Here is a 23,247-nt window from a genome sequence, read left to right as displayed (position 1 = left end):
TGTTTGAGAACTTTGCACGTTTGTGGTGAAAGTTGCGCGCAGCCAGAAAACAAAAGGTTGCATCGTGTTCCAAAGCAGGGATGAAAATAAGACTCCCATTGCATAGCAGTCTGATCCTTCCCTGGTTTTACTTTAATAAGACACACCCAAGCCTGTTACCTCTACACCGTGGCTAATCAAGCTCATAGTAAAACCTGAAACTGCTGTGCAGTCTTATTTCCATCCCTGCAAGGCCGAACTCAGACAGATTATAAAATCAATATTGGGGTAACAGGACCCCCGAACCCCAAGAACGATGGCACGCTGTCTCACGGCCCGGTTTGGCACAGACCTCGTCTGCCAGCAGGGACAGCTCGCTGGTGTCGGCTGCATCGTAGTCGTACAGGACCTTGGCCTTGCGGGTGCCGGTGGCTGGGGGCTGCACCTCCTCGATGCTCAGCGCGCCCGTGTCCAGGGGGCTGGGCGAGGGCTGGACCGGGAGGGTGGCGGCACTGGAGGGGGAGGAGCCACCAGGCACAGGGGTGGGGTTTGTATTCACAAAAGCAGTTGGGAATCTGAGGGAGGAAGTGTACAGTTAAGCTCCCCAGCTCACTACTCCTAGCCCCTTAAAAATGTACAGAAACCCGATCTCAAAATACACATGCGGTTAAATGTTAATGAATTAAATCTGCAACGCTTCCGTTGACTGCAATGGGGTTTATTTTGGGGTGGAAAATGACAAACAAGCGCGGCAGGATCCTGTCAGTGGGAAAAGTATTTTGCACGTAACCCTTTACTTACACTTCTCCATTGGCACTGGCAGCGTAAAACGAAAAAGAAAAAATGTTCTTGTATGAAAAGAAGAAAAAAGGCATGTATTTGCATGAAACAAATATCAAGACACTGGACATCATTATATTCTAGTGTTTATTTCTTAAGCTCCTTTACTAGGAATGCATTCAGTACATCCAGGATCGCTACCATGCACAAGCAGATTCCTGCTCAGCACCTACCTGCCCAGCTGCTTCTGAAGGTCCTGCATGTACTGGTGACACTGGGCATAGTAAGTAGCCTGAGCCTCCACAAACTCGTGCAGACAGCGCAGGTGGTTCACCTGGGCAAAGGTAGAAAGACATCATAGGTATTTGCAGCTCAATTAATATTAAGTCAATACTGGCCCAATTATTTTCTCCCGAATTGGGAATGTCAAATTATGTGTTCCCTTCACCGCAGCAATTCCTCACACAGCTCAGGAGACACGAAGGTTCAGCGGGCGTCTTCCGATCCCATGACCGAGCCAGCTTCCTCTTCTACACCCAGGAACTCGACAGCGGAGACCAGCGAGCTACCAGCTCTGGAGGACAAAGGTGTCTGCTCTGAGCTCACTAGGAGCCTGGCCAGCAGGGTCCTCTGTAGTGCAATGAGGATAAACAGCCTAACCTGCTGGAGAGCCAAACAAGGCGGCTCTCCCTCTGGAATCCCCAGCGAAGACCGGCAACGTTGCACAGCCAGGACACAAACCTGCGCTCCCCTGACTGTATCATTCACCCTGCACACCACACGGCCGTGCTTTTACTAGGCAAGACATTCGGGCGGACTGAGAAACACTTCTAGTGGAAGTGGTTTGTCACTGAATTCAATATGTTTCTTTTAGTATTTCTGTAAACACACACACACACGCTCACATGAGTACTGCTGATCCCCTCTAGGAGCAGTCGGGTCAACTCTGCCTGCCGGTCAAACTCCGTCTGGGCAACTCGCAGCTCGTGATCTGCCTAAAAAGACAACCGGAAAGGAGGTATAGTGACCAGGCAACACAGCAGGGCAAGACTGTTACAATCTAGCTGAAAAAACAACACAATCTGAAACAGGCTCGGAAACTATAAAAACTAGAGCAGCCCAGACTGGTGTCGCTCTCTCCCAGTCAGCAGGGGGGATCGGCTATTCAACAGCGCTGCACAAACCCATTATTCCATTATTCAGATCAGCTCTCCGCGGGTGAAGCGCACTGGTGTTGATCGGGCAGATTCACTGTTCAGAGTGAAAGAAGGGACAAAACGGCTGCTTGGGTTTGTGTGGCTTGCTGTTCTCTCGAGAGGAAGAAAGGCAGCAATCGTAGGAAATCCAAGCAGCTGTTTCTTCATTGGAAATCAGCCCACTGAACCCCAATGACCCTCACCCGATTCCAGCGGGGAGTTATATATTCAAACACATCGAACAATCGTTTCATGCAGCACTGCTATCCAAATAAACGTTCTATTGCATGCATGCGTAGGGTTCATTACTGCAGGCGCATAATGAAAACTGCAGACTGAAAACACATGGGGGGGGGGTCTATCTTAATACCATCGCCCTTCAACTCTGTTAAATAAAGATCTGCTGTGTTTAGATCATTTTTTTTAAAAAAACAGCAATTCGTGCACAAGCCCAGTTTAGCTTTTTTCAATAGCGTTAATCTGTGGCGTACACCGGACTCATTTAAATAAAACCTTTTTGAGTCTGATCAAAGTAGTTCAGAACTCTGATAAGATCCTGCAACAGTCTTTAGATATATAATGGACAATGAAATGCAGTAAATAAAACAGAAAAATATAAAAAGCAAAAACTGAAGAAAAAACGCTGGTATACTACCTGGCCACCTTTCCCACACTGCTTCCTCGACTGGATTTCCAGAAACGAAAACCCTGACCAGGTGGTGCTCTGTCATGCTGGTGTATTCACTTCAAGAGCCTGCGCTACACTACCTTGGGGTCTTGCATCCAACAACACCTCTGAGCAGTTCTACTTTAATAACCCTGGGAGAGGATACGGCATCCCATGATAAGCACATCGGTTACCATGACACCGACTGGTAACAGAAGCATCCTCTCATCTGTGGTGGAACTTCAAGATGCAGAACAAGTGAAGTCTAAGACTCCGTATTCACACTGCACTCCAGCTGAACACACAGTTGCTGTTCTTTTTTTTAAGGCTAAGGGAAGATTTGCAGTATTTACCAAAAGTTGAGTTTGCCATCTCATAATTCAATCCGTGCAATCTGTCTCAATCACTAGCTTCCAGGTCCAAGTGCACACCTGCTGTAGGCAACCTGTTTTAGGACTTCACTGCATCCACGCATCGTCTGTATTAGACAGCAATGCACCCCCACCCCCACCCCCCCAATTCTTAAAGGAACAGGACTGGGCAGTATACCTTCTCCAAAACAAACACAGCCAAACGTCACAGAATGCATGCAAATACAACTGACAGTGAACTCAGAAATTAGTACAAAGGACATGTAACCCACCCTCAGCCCACTCAAAAACAAACAAACAAACAAAAAAAACACAGTGATTGTATTTAAAGACAGCAAAACCCCATGCACTCAGTGGTGTGTCCATTTCCATTTAGAAGTCTAAACTAGGTGTGGGACAATATTTAAAAATGACGCTACTGGCAAACTGGCCATTCCATTCAATACAGAGGGGGCCCTTTTAATTCTCTAGGCACACCGGCCTGTATTAATAATGCCAGTGAGGATAATACAGTTTTTAACATCTATGCATCCTTTAAAATAAACCACACACCCACGGGGACTGGGGCGGCACCCGACAGTCCTGCAGATTACATGCATGTCTGTCCAGAAGGAGGTGCAGAACCAGCATCCTGCAGTTACTCTCAGGCCCCCCGTGGGATATCATTATAATTATTAACAATAGGAATAAGAATTCTGAATGCTTGGTCTTTGATACTCACTTTGTCCACCTCCTCACTCCAGAGCTGCAAAGCCACATAGCAACAAGAAAGGTGATGAGTGTTGGAATCTTGTAGTGACTCAGCAGTTGAATGTTGATGTGACAGTTAGAGTGGACGGCTGGGAGTCAACGTTACAGAGTCTCTCTCAGTAGGGCTGCCAGCTCCTTGCACTGTGGGTGAGTTGCTAGCAGGGCAGGACTGAGCAGCCCCCTCCACCTGCTCCCTCTCAGGGTACAGTTCAGTCTCTTTGCCCACCCTGTCCTTGCCATCTCTTTGGAGGCTGATTTGAACCCAGGCCCGCAGAAAAGGGTGGTCATTTGTTTTTATTACCCATTATTCCCTTGATTTATTATCCAAAGTGAAATCAAGCTTGAACAAACTATGAACGACTGTTTCAATGTTTTCTGTGTTGGTTTTTTTTCTTCTAATTATACATAGAAGGTCACAGGAATTACACATTACAAGAAAATGCACCCTTTGTATCGACTCAAGGGTAAAAATAAAATATTTAGAACAACTGAGAGATTCTATTACTGTATTAGTGTTTAACTGAACGAGGTTGACTTCTCTTAGCAAAATACTATGACTAATAATAATAATAATAATAATAATAGTGAATTCATTATGTTCAAGCACTACTCTAAATTTAGGAAAGTTATCTTGCCCTTTGAATTTTACATTTGAAAGGTGCGGCTTAATTACTGCTGTGCGACAGAAATAAATAAAGGTTTGTTCCACAGCTATGCTACCCTGGTGGGAACATTTGCAATTGACCAACTGTTAGTTTAGAAGAGTCGTTCCCCCCACCCCAATGAGCTGAGCATTAGAGCACTGCTAGCACTGCTCTCTATCTGTTGTTAGGAGCAGCATTCTGTGCACAGGCTGCTCTGGCAGCACAGGAAGCTGTAGCCTGTGTGAGAGAGACGCCAAGCAGCAATGTGGAGTGGACAGACGCTCATGCTTAGTGTAGCGGAGAGAAGAAGAAGAGAAAACATATTGATGCTCCTGTAATGACACACAGGCAGGCGGGGTTCACACAAACCTGGCGAACGCCAAGGGAGGGGTCGCATTTGAATACACCCACCGTGCCAAGAGGGTTAGATTTACCAACGGCTCCACGTCATCTACTCATCTCTCCTACCCACGCTGAAACTACCACGTTCATCCACAACTTAAACACTCAAAACTAGAAACTCAGGAGGTAAAAATTGAAAGACAAATTGCAGTCTTGAATGTCGGAGCAACGCTCATGTCTTATTAGCACACCGCTTCTCCGTAGAAGAGGATCCGAATGAACAGGGCAGAATCGGATTGATTCATTTTTATTTATTTTATTTGTTCCTAGCGTTTTTGATTGTACTATTTTACCTGGTAGGGTCTGTCATGCAGTCATAACGTTCTGTGTAAAAAGCCTACAACCTGTTCTATGTGAAATATAACTCATAGTCTTGGCCAGCCCTCCTTCATAAAGTTCTTGGTACCTTGGTCTAAGAAGTCTAGATATATTTATATATGTGTCTCTATAGTTTTCAAACAGTGTGTCGTTTAGCAATGATAGTCTTGAACAAGGCTCTCTCTCTCACACACACACACACTGAGCTCCACACTCAATTACTCCCGACTGCTATTTCGCAGCTCAATATGTTTTCCGTTCTTTCAGCTGAACATTTTTAACAGTGAATAGAAACACGGCGAGCACAATCACAAGTCTTTGAGTGTGTTGTTCGAGCAACGAGTTTTTATTTTTGCGTCTCCTTTTACCAACATTTAAAAGCCCTGCGAGGTCTGTGTGTGAAAGCAGAGGCCTGACTGCGATTGACCTCGGCTTTACCTACCTTGCTGGCTCCTTCAATACCACAAATCGGGGAATACACCAAACTACAAGTAAGCAGAGATCTTTAGTGAGAAGGAAGTACTTCAAGATGTTGCAGGTTATAGAACCCTCACTGGTTCCTATTAGCAGTGGGGTCAGGTGGGGTCCTTTTACCCGTAACACAGGAAGGAACTGTTTTACTAACAAGAAGGCTAATTCTTTAAAAAAAATAAAAAATAAAGTAACCTTGATTACTTCTCCTTTAGACCTCCCTACTGATGTGCTGCACACCCTCTTCCTCTCTTAATGGTATCTTCCACTTGAGGCCTTTCTAATTTTAAAGGCGTCCGTTTCCTGTGGCTCAATTCACATTCAAGAAACAAGTGTATACAGATTGCAGAGATGTACTGTAAACAGACCTGCCTTCACTTAACAGAATATATGAAAACCAGAGAGGACACCAGAAACACAAAGGCCTTTTAAATGTTGGCATGGGCGTGGCATTTCAAATTGAGGCCATGTAACTGGTGTTTTAAACACACTCAAAGGAAATGTAATAATGACCAAGGATGAATTCTAAAATCTACAGGATTCAAAAGCTGCTGGTAAAGGTTAATAGCATTTTAAAATGTTGCAGTTTGTTCATCTTATCGATTAAAAAAAACAGACAAAAATCAAAGAGACGGCATTACATACCCTTTTAACAAAAACACAGCCAGCGCTTCGGCACACAAGAGGTGCAATCTGTTTAAAACGATCACATTCAGAAGACAGAACGTGTCGGACTGAAGAGGAGCAAGTGCTGGCTGACACAGAACGCTCTTCCCAAGGGGAAAACCGTGGTCTCTCTGCAGCTCTCTATTAAAATCTGAAGTAATGGATATGTAACCGCTATGGCGTCGTACCGGGGGCTGCTTTTTATCAGCCTGGCGTTTCAGCCCCTTCTGAACAAGAAAGAGACTCCCCAGTGACATGCCATAAGCAAAGCAGCAAGAGATCGTTCAACCTTTTCAACAAATGTAGTCACACCATCAGCCGTAGTTCATTGCCTGCTGCTTCATTTGAATGGGACAGGCTGGTCAATCAATATGTGATCAGTAAGAAGTGAGCAACTTCTCTTGAACGGATCATTAACAGCACATAATTGCACGCATGCATATTTCTTTGGATTGTAATCAGACTCCTATTGCATAGCAGTTTCACCCGTTCCAGGTTTTCCTACAAGCTTGATTAGACCCAGTGTATAGAGAACAAGCTCAGGTTGTGTCTTATTCTACTCATAGCAAAAACCAGGAACAGATCAAAGTGCTATGCAATGGGAGTCTTATTTCCATCACAGAATTGAGGTACTATGTACGGAACTATACAACTGCAATTGTAGTAGCAAATGTCACAATCTCTTTGTTTCTATTCTCCCCCTCCACTGCAACAAGGACAAACAGCAATCGTATTAAACTGCTTTGCTGTGAACATCGGGGTCACGCCCCCTCCGACGTGAACAAACCTGCCAAATTAGAAGCACTGGTCTGCATCAGATCACATCAGGACCAGGGACGATGCAGCAAACTCATCCTGGTGTCCCAGACAAAGGAACAGGCTCCTGCTGCTGAAGTCTGGGGTTTTGTCAAAATGTTGAAAAGGTTTAGTGATCACAGCCTCAGATGAGGGATTGTGGCAGCGTGTGTGTGTGCGTGGGTGCGTGTGGTTGATGAGGGATTGTGGCAGCGTGTGTGTGTGTGTGTGTGTGCGTGGGTGCGTGGGTGCGTGTGGTTGTCTGGGTGCCTTACCGCTGATGCGCTGGCAGACAGCACATAATTACGGGACCTAGTCTCCTGAAAATCGGGTATCGCCTACAAGCGGGGAAAAGAGTTTACATACAAATCATGCATCAACACAAACATATGTAAAAGGAGAAATCAATCAGTACACAAATAAACAGATACATAAGAGTTAATACTGATACAAGCTCTAGCAATCTTTCTATACTTCTCTCTACAGCATTGTGAGCGTGGCCCCTCCCATACCCGTTAAGCTCTCTTTACCCCCTTGAGAGGACACCCCTCTATTGGGTGAGAGGGTACCCACATTTTCAAATCTTTGACCCCAGGGGCAAAGGCGGACATTCTGCTGAGATCCCATTACATCGCTCAGACAGGAATGGTTTTCAGTCACCGCTGGTCTGGGTATAATTCAAGAAGCCCCTTGTTTATCTCCTGATCTACAGTAACTACAGCAGTAAGGTCAACACGAGGCTAGGAGTAAGAATGCTACCTCAGCACAGTCAAACCTCTTTAACAAAGCACTGCCAAGCAGGGGCGGCATTCTGTAAGCAAACTGGGGCAGCGACTTCCAATCGGGACGAGACTGAGGTGAAATCGGTGCAGAGCTTTCTGTTAAAAATACGCTGCAGATTCTCCAGAAGAAATATTCCAATTCAGGGCAGGCAGCCTGCGAATCTCAGAGGCGGCCACTAGGGGCTTGCTTTCTCCGTCACAAATGTATCTGCATCACAACGGGGTTGACCATGTGACTTTATTTATAGTCTCTGCTGCTCAGAATCCCTCCAGGAGGCTGCTTACCAGACCAGACATGGACAACGCTTATTAAATGAGGCTTCACTGGGACACAAGTCACTACAAAAGATGTATTCTCTGTGGCACTAGCCATGCATGTTTTTAAAGGTCAGGTTTCATCATTACCAGACTAGAAGCTGGATCAGAACGGATTTATTCCAATTTTTTTTTAAAAAGGGACAAATGCCAATGACATGTGCGTGTCACGTGGTCTGTGCACCGATATTATAAGTAACATGTGGTTTTAAACAAAGGGCTATCTGTGTACTGTACCACTCTCTATGGGTTAGATCAAACATGACCTTTAAATGGATAAGAAAACCAGATTTGTTTTCTGCCTCAAACCAAACAGCATGTCACGTTCGTTATCCAGGTATATGATTCATGATTTCATATGACGAGTAGAAGGTATAGTGGAGAGAACACCACTTTTTTTGTGCGATTTAAAAGCACAAGGCCAATTTAACAAAATCGCCAGGCAAAAATAATGCATGGTGCAGTCTTGCAAAAATGATTTTAGAAATAAAATGTGAATCATTTCTATTCGGCTCCACTATATCTTTCCAAATGACACATCGAAATTAAAAAAAAAAAAACATAAAACTAAATAACTATTTTGCTGCAAACATTCTAGTTCTAAAACCCTAAAAAATAAATGAATAAAATTATACATATTCCTTTTTTTATTGCAATCTCATTTCAACTTTCTTGCAGCTACTTTTTTTTTGTTAGTAGTAAGAAGGAAAGTAGTAGTATTCTAGGTGAAAATATGACCACAGCAACACAATGCACAAAGCGATACTCACATCTCCCTCACACTGAGCAAATTACAACAGAAAAAGGTGTTAGTACACAATCAGTTTGGGTTTTTCTGTTGGTCGGTTTGTGTTTTTCAATAAAAATCGACTGGAGATTGACTAAAGAAAGCTGACAGAGACAACCCTCTGAGTGCAGGAGTTTCACCAGACACTGATGGAGGTGTGAATGCCGGCTGCCTGAATCAGCTACTACAGTCGAGGCCTCAAACACACAGCTTCATAACAGCCCACAGCAGAAGAACCATGCAATATGGACCTGTGGTCTTTAACAGCACCCCCTATGGCCACTTTTATTATTGCATCTCCGCGTTCCCTTTTGCACTTTGCTAGTGCCAACATACTCCACTGTACATCGCTTGCATACACCCAGAGTCAAGCGACCTTGCCTTAGATGTTACCTTGAATTTTAAATCTAAATTTCTACTTCCAGCTTCTTCCAGCTACAGCACTACAGTAAACAGCAGACACGGGGAAGGAGGGTGTTGCTGGCACTGTGGTATGAGTGCCTTCCACCAAAGACATCATGTTGTCAGGCAAACTGTATTCTGCACTATAGTTTGGGGATTAAGGCTGGGATGAGATTTTAATTATGCCGCTGCTATCATCGTTGATAAAGTACTATCAAAAACTGTCAAAGACTATGGGACTTTTAACAGTGCCATATTTATATTTTAATACAGTAAAATGCATTGGATTTTTAATTCCAGCAACACTGTAGAGTACATACTAGTTTAATTATTACTTCTAGGCTATAAACAAAATGACAGTAGAATGCATGCACAAAATACGCTATATAAAATGGTATATAGTTGACCTACAGTGTTTAACCAGCTGAACTTGCATAGCTGTTTCTGAATGGTCTGGGTTTTGGATGTCGCTGTAATTTGGTCCCGGTCTTGTTTCCTGTACTCAGAGAGCGCGCACACACACAGTGCAATGGTGAAGCAGACAGTGAGACAGACAGAGAGAGACAGAGCGAGACACTTACAGCTGCTTTGGCCTCGGCGGTCTTTGCTTTCTTTAACCTGGCTTTGCAGACGTCCAGGTCCAGTCTGAGGTTCTCGAGAAGTCGCCGTTCTTTCTGCAGGAAAACATGATTGAGAGAAAAAGAGAGAAAGAAGCATGGGACACGGCATCACTAAATCAGGCGCGGTGAAGCCACACTCGAAACAATGAGGACCCCGCCGAAGCTGCCCCCAGACTCACAGATATGGTTCTCCAGTCTCCCTCCAGGAAGTTCCTCAGCGGGGTCAGGAAGTTGATGGCTGTGGATTGCATGAACTCCCGCTCCGCCCCACCGAGCCGACGCTGGCTCTCCCCGACCTTTACCAAGGTGCTCCCTGAAAACAGACACACAGCACAGCTCCGTTCAGAAGAGGGGCAGCACAGGACCACTACTCCGGCCAGGGGGAGCAGCCTTTGGTAGACGGGCCACCCCCGAGGTACAAAAATCAATTTATGGTGATGGCATTTAGTGTCCTGGGAAGGCATATTTAATTCCCGGGACACCTTCCTCAAAACCGGGACGATCCGAGAAAACAGGGACAGTTGGCACCCCTAGCCTGGGGGCTCTATATAGACCAGGGAGTAATTCTGCATCGTTTAGCAGTGGCGTGCACACCGAACAATCCCTTCTTTACAATCCCTTATTTACACTGTGGAATCAGCTATTGGTGGATCATTATCTCTATATGAATTCACCTGGGGGGGGGGGGGGGGGGGGGGGGGCGTTATTTATAGATCAGTTCATTAAAGCCATCAGTTTATCCTCTAACTAGATTAACATTTAAAACAGCCATACAGGAGAATTGCATTATCTTAACGAGGCACTTCAAGCCTTCAGTTTTAATGAGACAGCTCTACGCAGTCTCTTGTTTTGGAGTCCCATGGCTGGATCGTGACTAAGAGCACCTTCATTAGATCAAATGCTGTATCGGAGCCACACAATCCAGCTGGCTGATGAGGACACCCTTGTAACGAGTGGGGTGAAGCACGGTCTTCACTCAACACTACAGTATGAAAAACGAAGGATGACAGTGTTCAATGCATTTGTACAGGATTTGAAATGGAAGTTTTTTTTTTTCCCTGTAACCAGTTTTATGAGTCCGGTTTGTAACAATAAGGTCCCTTAACGATACATAATGCATCAGGATGCTTGGAATGCAATGAGATCAAACAATGATGAACACATTTGTTAAAAGGCAAAGCTTCAATGAAATATAGGGGGGGACGGGGGACGGGGGACGACATGCATTCATAGCAGTCCAGTACCAGCGATTCGGTCCTTGAGTTTTGGAGCGATCTGGTACCATCCAGCAGTGAATTCTGATCAGAGAGCCTGGGTGCCTGCCCCTCATTGTTCTCCACTGGCAGGAGCGCTGCTGTTGAGAGGGACTGAGAGTGCATTGATTTGTGTGCGTGTTGGGGGTGCTAGCCTTTATTACGAATGGAAATACAACACAAGATGCATTCAGTGCTGTCAGGGCTCAACAAAACCTGCATTTTTAATGAGCACTCACACACGAAGCGGCAATAACATCACAGAATGGTTTGCCTCCGGTCCAGCATGTACCATCCTTTTCTCCAAGTGTTCACGAGTACAGGTGTATGAGCGTCTCTACAGTTTTTGTACAGGGTTTAGCCCGAGCAATTTCATGAATTGCTCAAGTTCCGTTTGTCTAGCGCTGTACAGACAGCTGCATTTTCGACTCCAATACTGGGCTAATGGTTTTTGTTTTTTTTACATTTGTATCAGTTACCCTGTCAGAACGTCAATGTAAAAAACACCATTATTCATGATCAGATTCTAATCGAGAGTCAGTTGCTGTGAATGCATTTTTTTTCCCCAGCTTTTGTGCCACCAGAAGATCCGAATCTTCCTCCCACGCATTTCAAGCACACGGTAGTTTCTAGATGCTGAAACTGTGTCTCTGTGCAGTCTGGTTAAATCTACTTGTATCAGACGCTTCCTCTTTAAAGATCTGGGCTAATGGGGACCGTTCACCCGCCACACTGAAAGACATGCATTAGTGAAGCATCAATAACACAAATCCTCCACACCATGCCAATAACTGACGTGAACGTTGGAAACCAATGCTTTTAACGATTAAAAAGAAGACATGCCATTAACCCCAGAACACTCCCCCGGTCCCATCAAGCCAATTTAGCATCTCGTCGGGAGCAATTACTCCACGAGAAAAAGCATGGCACTCGCAGGGATCCTCCGGTCATTACAACAGCTCTCCACTCACTTCCTGGTGGCCATAAACTGTCTAGGTTTTGGCAGAACAAGTGGGGCAATTAAATTAGGAAACTGTGACTGACATCCTTCAAGCGGTTTTATATTTCCCACTGGGAGCACTGTAAAGGTTATTAATAAAAAAAATAATTGTTGGTGGCGAGCGCTTTTGAAACCTCAATAAAAAGCTGTTCCTTGCTCATATTCTGTGATATACTGTGCCAGATGTTACTACTGTGGCTGTAACTTCCCACAAGACCACCTGCTGTAGCGAGACACCGTGCTCCTCATGCAACACTGGGGTAGCGTCTTTATTTCTTAATTCCAGTTGTGGTGCCAGTAGCAAATTCTTTCACACGTCGCAAGGATGGAAATAAGACTCCTATTGCATAGCAGTTTCACCCATTCCAGGAGGAGCTTGATCAGCCACAGAGTGTAGGTAACAAGCTCAGGTGTGTCTTATTAAGCTCACAGTAAAACCAGGAATGGATCGAACAGCTAGGCAATGGGAGTCTTATTTCCATCCCTGCATTGCTACATTTCTTTCCACTCTGCATACAAGTAAAAACTCAGGATCGGCACAAGCAGAGAAGCTCAAGCACTGCAAAGAACTGAAGCTTACACTTCACAGGAGATATAGATATATATATATATACAGGGTTATTGGAGACGGTTCAGAGAGCAGGACAGCCCAGATGGCAACAGCAATGAAGCAGGAGGTAGTTTGCATGTGTGTGGGCGGCAATGTCACTGTCGAAGATATAGCGCTGCCGAGCTCCAGTTAATCACCATAATATACTAGACTGTGCAATCTGATCCCAATCAGAGAAAAAAAAAACAACTCTTTTTTGTGTGCAATCTTTCTCCAGCAATTGCTCATCATTAAAGGGGAGGCGCTTCAAGAGACTGTAATTCAGTGCTTCTCCTCGCTAGCCTCTGAAAGCTGTAAACTAGCTCTGATGTGGACGGCACTGCACTGTTGAGGGCTTTGCTGTGGTTTCACGCCAGGCAAGGCGGTGGTAACAAGCTTAGGTGTCTTATTAAACTCATAGTGAAACCAGGAGTGGATCAAACTATGCAATGGGAGTCTTATTTCCATCCCTGCAAAAAGTGAATGAATGAACTGATTTAATGCAGAGATGTGTCCATCGCTGAATATGGGGGAGGACACTGTAACATGCACCTACCGTAAGGAGTCCCGGGTCCAAACTCATTAGCAGCCTCCAGCATGTACTGACCCAGGAGCTCGCCATTGGTGGCCCGGGAGGGGATCTTGCGGTCCAGTTTCTCATACAGGAACTCCTCGATGCGAGCACCTGGGCGAGGACAGGAGACAGGCGGGGTTTGGAGGGGAGTGGCAAGAGACTAGCCAGGGCTTCCTATTGGCTGTGCCGTTTAGAGTTAAACAGCACAGCCGCGGGAGGGGGGGGGGGGCGACAGTCTCACACAGGTTCTGCTCCAGAAAGTCATGCAAGGACTCCACAGTGCTGTTATCTTTTTCAAAACGGTCTTGTTTTCTTATCCGGTAATATAAATTCATATACATTATCTCAACACTAAGGAATGGTGCTCTGTGATGTTCACAAACTCTTAAGTTTGGTATTATTTTCACAGTTCAATTAATTAATTCAATTGCAAATAGTAAACTCTGGATAATATAAAAGCAAAGTCAGAGATGTAACACCCTTACAGAAAGACAATGGTCCTCATTTTCACTGGAGCACAAGCTTTGTAAATGTGGCCTCACGTGTACTCTAGCGACCCTTTCAGATGATTCCTTAGACCTAACGAAAAACTCAGCACACAACAAACAACAATCAAAGCAAACTCATGCAAGTGATGAACAATACATTTTAATACACAGAATTACCGTAGCCACATTACACCAGCCACTGCACACTGGCACAAAAACAGCACACTGCAATTTCAACTGGAAATCACAATCCAGCTGCAGTGGACAACACACTGTGCTGTGCTTGCACCGCTCTGTCGTAGTTTAAACGCGTTTGGATTTTAATGTGGGTCTTCTCTTGTCTGCAGCGAGGACCCGATCAATGTAGCGTTGTAACTTTTAAAATGTCATTTGGGGATTTGATTGATTGGTTTTAAAAGGGGCAGTGTGCGGGCATGAGTCTTCTAATCACATGTAACCTTTGTGTAGGATTGCGAGAGGTCAAACACCACTTTTACAGAACTGTTGAACAGGGAGACTGGCCGGCATGAGGTTTTCAACAGCGATCACGTGGAATGTGTTTAAAAAAAAAAATTTAAAAAGACGTGGTTTGACTACAAAACCCAAACACGTGGCATTATTCACGATAGAACGGAGCACGACCCTAAACAGAGCACTGCATTCAGAGACCACAGATGCCTTTTTTTTTTGGTGAGGAAATGATTACCACTCAGCTGCGTTATTTAAATGATTGAGAGGGGGGGTGTAAGCTTACAGACTCAGGCATGATCACATGTGCAGTGTGAGGGCCTAGCAGGGGCCAGATTGTTCAAATTCCTTCATTTCAAGAATAGACCTAAAACAAGGGACGTTCTGGAGCCCAGTACTGGACACATGGCTAGCCCTCAAATCAGTACCTGTCAACGGCAGACGAATGAACCAATTCAAACCCAGACATCGTTAGCTGTTCTATAAACTCCTCTGTCCAGCAAGGGGCAGCCTCAAACCAACCAAGTACAAAGAGATGCCACTGCTTTATCTAGGAAATGAGGACCCAGCAGCATGGAGTACTGTTAAGAAATTCAGACTTACCCGTGTTATCTACTGTAGCATGTGAGATGAACACAGAAAAGGACAGGTTAGAAGGCCCTGCTCAAGACTACAGGCATTACAGTACAGAGGCATGGCAAGGAGGAGACGGTGCAGGCTGACGGATTGCCCTGTCCCACTTTATACTTTGAATACAAGGGGGGGTGGCGTTTGACACATCCTGCAAACTCTGTACCGCATCCAGCCTTAAACACTCGTTCCACTTTCCTCATGCAATCCCCAAGCCCTTAAATGCCACCAAATGTCAGATATGAGTGTTTTGCTTTGCTGCGGACTCCTTTCTCTGGTTTCTCAAAGTGTAATGCTACATCACTCTATTTATTCCATCTCAAAAGGTCAAGCCGTTGCTAGTTGACAGTGCTTTTTGACAAGGTGCTGCGGGAGATGCTGAGCAGCTGTGACGTGAAGGTGCTGTGATCGATGCAAGCTATTGTTTACCAGCTGCGGGGAGCGCAGACGAGCGTTGAAAAAAAAAAATATTGGGGGCAGCTTTATCACCTGAAACTCACAAACACAATTCTGACATACATTCTAGATTCCCTGCTGGAAGAAAAAAAATAAACCTTTAAAATGCGCTACATAAAGTTAGTATCGGAAGAATCGGAAATATTTGGTTTTTGTTACAGTATGCTGCTTATTCAATTAGCCCTGGGGTTCTAGAACGCGGGTTTTTGTTACAGTATGCTGCTTATTCAATTAGCCCTGGGGTTCTAGAACGCGGGTTTTTGTTACAGTATGCTGCTTATTCAATTAGCCCTGGGGTTCTAGAACGCGGGTTTTTGTTACAGTATGCTGCTTATTCAATTAGCCCTGGGGTTCTAGAACGCGGGTTTCACCGTATGCCCTACAATACAGCTATCCCCTTTATCTATGGGTCGTTACAAGGACTATGCTGTTTGCGTTTCAGGAACGCTAGTGCTAATGAAGTGGCAAGTGGGAGACGGGACCACCTTATAGCTAGTTCAGTCTATAACAAGGGATCGTTTCGTTTAGCCGGAGGGAGCTGGCAGTAGCTAACACTGCTGGGTTCCACAGCAGCTCGGAAGATGGTAGTTCTTCAGTAATTAAAGCTGCCTCGTCACACGGAAGACTGAAAAGGCCTGGAGTGCCAGAATCCCACCTGACCTGCTTGAATATCTTTTAAAATCCTCTCTCAGGCTGGGAATCAACAAGCATCTCAACAACTAGGAAAAGGCAATACAAACTAAAAAGACACTCTCTCTCGTTTATCCAGGCCCTTTGGCGACTTTGCACAGCCACCAACCTGACCGTGTGACCCTCCCCACCTCCCCGATTTCCTGAATCTCCCCCAGTCTGCGCAGCTCCGCTGTGCAGCACGGGCGCAGGCAACACGGGGGCTTCAGGAAGGTCTTACTTGGGTTGGGCTGCAGCAGAACCTCAGTCTGCCGGAAGATCTTCTCGGTCCAGTTCTTGGTGCTGTCGGCCCGGGCCAGCAGGTTCTCAAAGTGAGCGTCCAGTTCAGTCTTCTCTGCCTGGCCTAGCTTCTCCTCCGTGAACTGGGAGAGAGAAAGACGTCACACCCCGCGGTAACTGTTTCATTACGTTGCTCATTTACATTTTGAAACCAATTAAGAACAAAGTGATGGTGTTGAAGAGTGTTTTTATTTTATTACATTATTTAAATCTGAGCATTTTAAACCACTTTTAAAGCACCAGTATGTTTCATAACTCGCCCTCTGATAATAACTAGAATTTTCCGCAATTTTCTTGAGACAAATTGTCACGTTGGTGGAAAACTCAAGCAATGCCTTTTTAAATACCATCTTAAAAATGACAGGAATGAAGAGGTTTCCTGCAAAAACTGAATAAATCAATCACAATGACAATCTAAAAAAAACAGAACAAAGCACAGCATTTGTGGCGGCCTGAATCCCCATTTAACACATGCGGGCCGGCAAAGACAATATCAAGTTTCCTTTCCACTGAAAAATGCTTGGTCCTGAAAGGGTTAAGCAGTAAACAGCTCTTTACACCACAAGTTTTGAAGTCTGATCTGATAGACTTAGACTCTTGTTTAAAGAACACGTTTTAAAAGACGTGTTCGTCACAAGCCATTTCCTCTCCTGTTGACAAACAAAACACTACTAGGAGCAGGATTAGACACAAGGACTTGAGAAAAGCGTGAACGATCTCTGCAGAAACACTGCAGTCTCCACACCGCTCCACATACACCACTGCACAGGCATGCTGACAGAAATACCAACGCAAAGGGTCTGTTATTAACAATGGAAGTCTCCCTTAAACCGTGGGAAGAGTGGAGGATTCAGAGGTCACAAGCCTTCCCGGTAAGGACCTTCAGCACAGCAGTGTGGAGTTACTTTCCTCCTTGCATCAAACCGAGCTTTCACCTGGATAATAAATCAAATTACACAGCAATTTAAAAAGCTGCAGGTGCAGTCTACTGCAGAGGAACCACTGCAACATATCTGTAGTATGCAACCTGCAAGTTATTATACAGAGCCTGCTGCATAGCTCAGATGCGACAGATTCTACCTGCCTGGGACGCTGTTGTTACTGTGCGGCCCTGACTTTTACAGAACTCTGTCACTTTAAGAGAGAAGCCAGAGGGACAGGGGTGTGGGGACACCTAAAACCAAGCACTCAGCAGGAACTGAATAATTCAACAGCAGGTGGCCAAACGATCCTGTCCTTCACCAGAACTGCGAATGGGGGGGGCGGGGGCGCTCTTACACATTCCAAACCTGGGACTACTGATACAGCACACCAATCCTTTTATTTTATATAGGTCATACCTAATCCATATTTAACAACAGTTACCAGCAAAGTAAGCATTCTAATGGTTAAATAATGGACTATCTTGTTAGAAGGCAAAAATGTACTCCCCATCTCTATCTTGAAACATGAAACACTGATCCTCAATTAACCCCTGGATTCCAGAAAGGGTTTGATCAGCTGAACTCATTCAAAAACTTTCTACACATATCCTCGCTGCTGACAGGCAACAACGGTCTACATTCAAAGAAACAATAGTTTCTATTCAAAGTTAATAGATGCTGCAGGAGAGCTCTGGCCCTTACAGCACAACTCCAACTCCATCTCAAAGAATGAACAGCTTTGAAATCAAATAAAGAAATGACAAATGTCTACTTTCAAGAAAGCATAAAAGAAATATAACTAAATTTACAGCACAATTATTTTGAAAGGCAAAACCTGGCAGCGCTGGGCAGTTAATAAACTTCAGCAACATGACAAAGTGGCGAGCCCCTCACTCTCACAGCGAGACTGCCTCCGAGGGACTGGAACACATTTCCAGAGCTACTTCGCAAACAACTTGAAAACCCCAGAGAGCATCATAAATAACAGCCCTGAGCTTTCCTTTCCTGGCTTAAATTTCTAAACTTGGAAGAAGTCTTTCATTTGACGTTAAAGCAATCAATACAAACAACGCTTTTTAAATATCACCGTATTAAAAAGCTCTGGTCCGTTTCCTTTGCATTTAGGAATGCAGTAACAAAGGAAACACAGGATTCATTGTGGAGCGATGATTCGGGACCCTAAATGAAAAAGGTGGTGGAGTGTTTTATAGCTGGTACAGTGTGAATACACACTCTGCCTAGTTCGTTTGATTTGTCTTTTACGATAACAGTCCATCGATCATTTGATTGTATTAGACATCCTACAATTAGCCCATCAAATGGGTCATGATCGCGACCTGCATACAGCGATACATATCATATTGTGACATTAGTGTATCGTTACACCCTTATATCAAAGATATACTATACCTGTGGTACTGCCCAGGACATGTTCATGCCAGCTGCAGATACCTGGGCACTACACAGCCACAAACTGAGCCACTGCTGCTGCAGTCCAGTTTCGTTTACATTGGAAACTTCGCATTGAGCTTCAACCCCTCCTTCCAGCAATGGCGACCAATCTCCTTTATAGTTATGTATTATAAGATGTTCCCTATGTGTGTGTCTCAAGAGTGCAACTGTTCAGTGCACTTGCAGCTTTAAAAGGAGAAAAGGTTTCTTGTAACAGAACACAAAAAAATGAACTGCCAGATGCCACAATGGGTCTGACTCTGCTACGAGAATGAAGGAAACGTGGAACTGACCAGCGATCCGAGTCACTGCTGTGCATGCTGGGGGAACCAAGACAGCAAAACACCTGCATCATGGCAGAAGTTCTCCTGCCATCTCTGAACAAGACCACCCCACCGGCACTGAAGCTCACCAGTGTGCCCTTGTTATAAAACCACCATGATTTTACTCACCAGCTCACTGCCTTTACTGGTCACTCTGTATTCCTGAACCTTTGTCTCCAAGCTCTGGCAATGGGTCATTTTACAGTCAGAAACAAAGTCTGTCCATGGACTAGCCATGATGCTCACTGACTAGCCATGTTTTCCGGCATTGGTCACATTTGTAGTGATGTGCGCTGGCCTATAAAAATAGTCAAAACCTTACAAATTGGCATCTGCTTCCAGGAGAAGTCAAGCAGCTATGAATCCTGCACACTCTGTCACTTCATGTCAACACCACCTCCTGCTTCATAAGACTTCTGATCTCATACAATACTATCTACTATCCCCATGACTGAGCAAGAATGTCCCTCACACACCCACAGGTACACCCATACAGTGTATCAACATACAGAATTTCAATGAAACCTTGCCACATACACTGCTCCGAAACTGAAGCAGTGAACTGGTGACTATGCAATCCATTTTATAACATGTTGTACAGAGAGGACAGAGGGGGTGGAGAATTTTTACAAGCAAACGCTACACCAAAGGAAATTAACCGCCCTGTGTCCAATATCCATCCCATTACCTGCACACTGTATCTCGCTGCTCCATCTCCTGCTTTCTCTTTATCCTCTCGATGCTGAATTCTATTAGGTCTATTAGGGCTCAAACCAGACACAGCTCAGATAATAAAACACAGCTGCCTCGTCTCTTTGGATTACTGAGACACTCATCCACCAGACAGGCAAGATCTGCCTCGCGGGAAAAGAACAACAGCCCTGTTCTACTCAGCCTCGCTCCTGGATCAAAACCAAGCCAATCGCAGGAGTTCAGCATTCACCCATAACGCCCAAAGGCTAACAAAACAAAAACAAACAGACACACACACATTCACTAGCAGGGTCGGGTCAATTCCTGTTTTTCAATTCCAGTCCCTTTTTAAAATCAAGTCCCAATCCCTTTTATTCGGTTCCAACACACCACTGATCAAAACTGGCTTCAAATGAAAGCAGGTGAACAATCACAATTATTATTAAGTCTCTAAAATATCAATTCCCATTCGTCCAAAGCAATTGTATGAGCTTGCAAAGTATTATATTACAGTGCCAGGCTAGGAAATCTCCCACAGTGACCACAGCGCCCCAAACAGATGGCGGCTTTCTCTACAGAGCACACCAGCCATCACATTTATCTCTCGTTAGGTACCCATTATGGAGGGTTTATTTTCTGTGTGTCGCCATGGTAACTCAGTCAGGTGAAAAGGGATATATTGACTCACGGTATATATAGTCCTCTCTGGAACAGTAAATCCATTGTTCTATAGAAATGAGCAGAATACGTTTTTTTGAGCTGACAGCCGCTCAGCTACATGAACCAACACAATTAATCACTGGTGGCTTTTATAATTCACAGTGACTGCAGCGGCTCGAAACCTGGTTCCAGGAGACCTAGTTTGAGGCAACTTTGCCGTATCAAACCCCAAGTCTCCCCGGTGTGCCGTGCAGTCTCCTGAAAGTCCCACAAAGACCTCAATGATTCAGCATCAATAACATGGCTAAGTAACCCATTCCATACCCTCACCACTCTCTGCGTGAAGAAGTGCTTCCGATATCCTATATCTGTCTGCACTTCATTTACCTTTGCTCTCCGAGTCATCAGGGCCAGGCTTAAAGTAAGGTTAACTATCAACACCTTTTAAATATGTGCTGGAGGACCTCAAATGGTTGCTTTCATTAACCAATCAAGTCAGAACTCATGCAGTCAAAAGTATATATCTAGTTTTGATGAGTGCCTTCGCCAGTGTAATCACAATTTTTTTTAGACAGATTTTTTTAAGCTGTGTCACGAGGGCAGAGTACCAAAGTAATGCATTTGAATTTGCCAGTTTTATAAATAGAATTTGTTGGCGTAACTAAGTGCTGCGTGCACAGAAGACGGCAAGCAATCCATACGGTTTTACTGCACAGAACTGATAATGCGCACAAAGCTGTGCATTCTTTCCCTGGAGAGTCCCAAGGTAAGTGATCACAAGTGCTGCTGATGATCAGCGAGAACTAGGAAAGAAAACGTCCACGTTTCAATCTAAGATAGATTCTGTTCTCACAAAAGAAAGCCAAGGGGAATTTTGGTGGTAATCCATTGGTCTTTGTGCAGTGAAATCAGTTTTACTCCCCTGCAAAAATATCTTGTGCAACAGTCCTTTGCTAAAACGACAGCACTGTAGTCTTAATCGTTTAAAACGAATAACCAGGGGCTGTAATGTAGTGTGCAGTTCTGTACAGAGACTGTCAAAATGCAGACAGGCGGAGAGACTCAGGTTATCAGTTGATGCTCTCTGCTGTGATTTAACTGTGATTCTGCTGTGCGCGCAGCGAGAGCGATGCTTGCAATGTGCACAGTTACCAGTCGCCTGCCATCTCTACCTGTTCTCGCGCTTTAAGAATTGAAACTGAAGGTCACCAGTGAAACTAAAATAAACATCCTGGTTGTGTTGTGAAGCCAGGATCTAGAACTCATTGGCTTCCCAGTTCATTGTTCTTTATCTAGAGCTACACAAACTCTCTGTGATGTGATATGCACTGCTAAAAGAAATGGAAGGCGGATTACTCCTCAAACGAGGCAATCAGACCAGTTTTTGAAAAAAAAAAAAAAAAGTGGTTTGTAACTGTCAGTTTCAGCCATAAGGGGCGAGACAGCCGATTCTGCCTGACTTTGCTAGAGTGTCAACAGCAAGAGATCGGTAGACAGGTGCTTCCCTGTAGAAGACTGCACTTGGCTGTTGCAGACTAGCCAGGCCAACCCACTGACGGCGTTATGGCAGGTCAGGTGATGCTTATTTATTGATACAATATTAAACGCATATTTCATTTGAGAATACCTACCAACCGTACAATACACACCAGCGGTTTAGTTTATATCCCTCGTGTACTCATATGTCAAAGACAAGTGTTGTGTGATTGGAGATGTCAGTGGATGTTTAGTTGAATAAGTCGCTAATAACTAACGCTGTTTTTTTTTTTTTTTTTTTTTTTTTTTTTCACAGGCTTATTCACAGGTTAAATGCTTGCGATTGAAATTATTTTTTATCTGGAAACTAAGTGGAACCCATCAAAAAATTAAAAATAAATAAAAAAATTCAGACGTAGCCCTGTCTGACACCGAACTGCACTGTGCAGATGCGAGTCAGGAGCACTGCAGCCGGTTGAACTGTATTTGTTTTGATCTTGTGATTGAATGCTGCCTCTACAACATTTAAAAAGACTCTAGCTGTCTACAAGCGTGCAATAATTAGACTAAATGGTTCAAGAATGTATTTTTCATTGCACTGAAAGTAACTAATATCACGCAGGAGAGTGATTTGAATAACTGCAGTGGTTTACGCGGACACACTTGCAACAGCATTTAAGCACCATTTAAAAACTGTACATACGCGACTTTCAAAACCAGCGTTTGAAAACAGTTTCTCTGCAGCACTGCCAACTCATCACAGCGGTTTTAAAATGGATGGAAGTCCAGCTGCTGTAAACATCTCTCTTAGCACAGGATAACAACAGCACTGCCTTAGTCGTGTCATACTTTTCACTCAATACAACAAATTATTTTTAGATAGCTGGCTTTCCTGCTTACATAATTTACCATATGGGGAAAGCTTAGAATGCATGACACAAAATACCGCCTACCTAATACAATATTAAAAATGCATATGAAAAAAAAAACGGATCTGTCATCCATTGTGTGGAATTAAGAAGGAACCAAGGCCTCTAAAAAAAAAATACATCCCATATTCATTTTTTATTTTTTATAATAATTGGTTATGAAAATACACGGTGTGGGAAAATAAACTAACCTGCACAGCTCTCGTGAAGAACAGCCCGGCATCGGAAGCCAGTTTCTTAACATTGAAATCCATAGTGTCAGTGCATGAGATAATGTGCAGCCAACTGCATAAGCTTCTGCTGTCGCTCTGCAAACCGTGCGGGATCAGACCAGGCAATCGGCTTCTCTCTCACAGCACCCAGCTGCGGCGCTTCCCCTGCTGTCATCGGAATCAGCTGCATCGCCTAGATTTAAAGGG

The 23,247-nt window shown here is 44.4% G+C and overlaps 1 protein-coding gene across 16 annotated transcripts in view; it reads right to left on the bottom strand.

The window, feature by feature from the left end:
• sh3glb2b (SH3-domain GRB2-like endophilin B2b) overlaps positions 1–23,247 on the bottom strand; it is a 26,028-nt gene extending 2,781 nt beyond the window's left edge. Inside the window, exons 1-14 of one of the 16 annotated variants that reach the window (XM_041242783.1) lie at positions 23,020–23,247; positions 16,314–16,455; positions 14,921–14,932; positions 13,344–13,472; positions 10,125–10,258; positions 9,907–9,999; positions 8,907–8,918; positions 7,315–7,377; positions 6,224–6,271; positions 3,715–3,738; positions 1,665–1,754; positions 993–1,093; positions 781–795; positions 332–554 (exon numbers count right to left, since the gene is read on the bottom strand). In XM_041242783.1, coding sequence (XP_041098717.1) covers positions 332–554; positions 781–795; positions 993–1,093; positions 1,665–1,754; positions 3,715–3,738; positions 6,224–6,271; positions 7,315–7,377; positions 8,907–8,918; positions 9,907–9,999; positions 10,125–10,258; positions 13,344–13,472; positions 14,921–14,932; positions 16,314–16,455; positions 23,020–23,082 — 1,149 coding nt within the window. In that variant the 5' untranslated portion in view covers positions 23,083–23,247. The remainder of the gene's footprint in view (positions 1–331; positions 555–780; positions 796–992; positions 1,094–1,664; positions 1,755–3,714; positions 3,739–6,223; positions 6,272–7,314; positions 7,378–8,906; positions 8,919–9,906; positions 10,000–10,124; positions 10,259–13,343; positions 13,473–14,920; positions 14,933–16,313; positions 16,456–23,019) is intronic. The other 15 variants (XM_041242784.1, XM_041242785.1, XM_041242788.1 and 12 more) reach the window with 15 other exon arrangements.

The sequence above is a fragment of the Polyodon spathula genome, unplaced genomic scaffold (assembly GCF_017654505.1).
Source record: "Polyodon spathula isolate WHYD16114869_AA unplaced genomic scaffold, ASM1765450v1 scaffolds_1422, whole genome shotgun sequence".
Lineage (NCBI taxonomy): Eukaryota > Metazoa > Chordata > Actinopteri > Acipenseriformes > Polyodontidae > Polyodon > Polyodon spathula.
The sequence above is the reverse complement of the archived record's forward strand: the minus strand, read 5'-3'. Positions and strand labels throughout refer to the sequence as shown.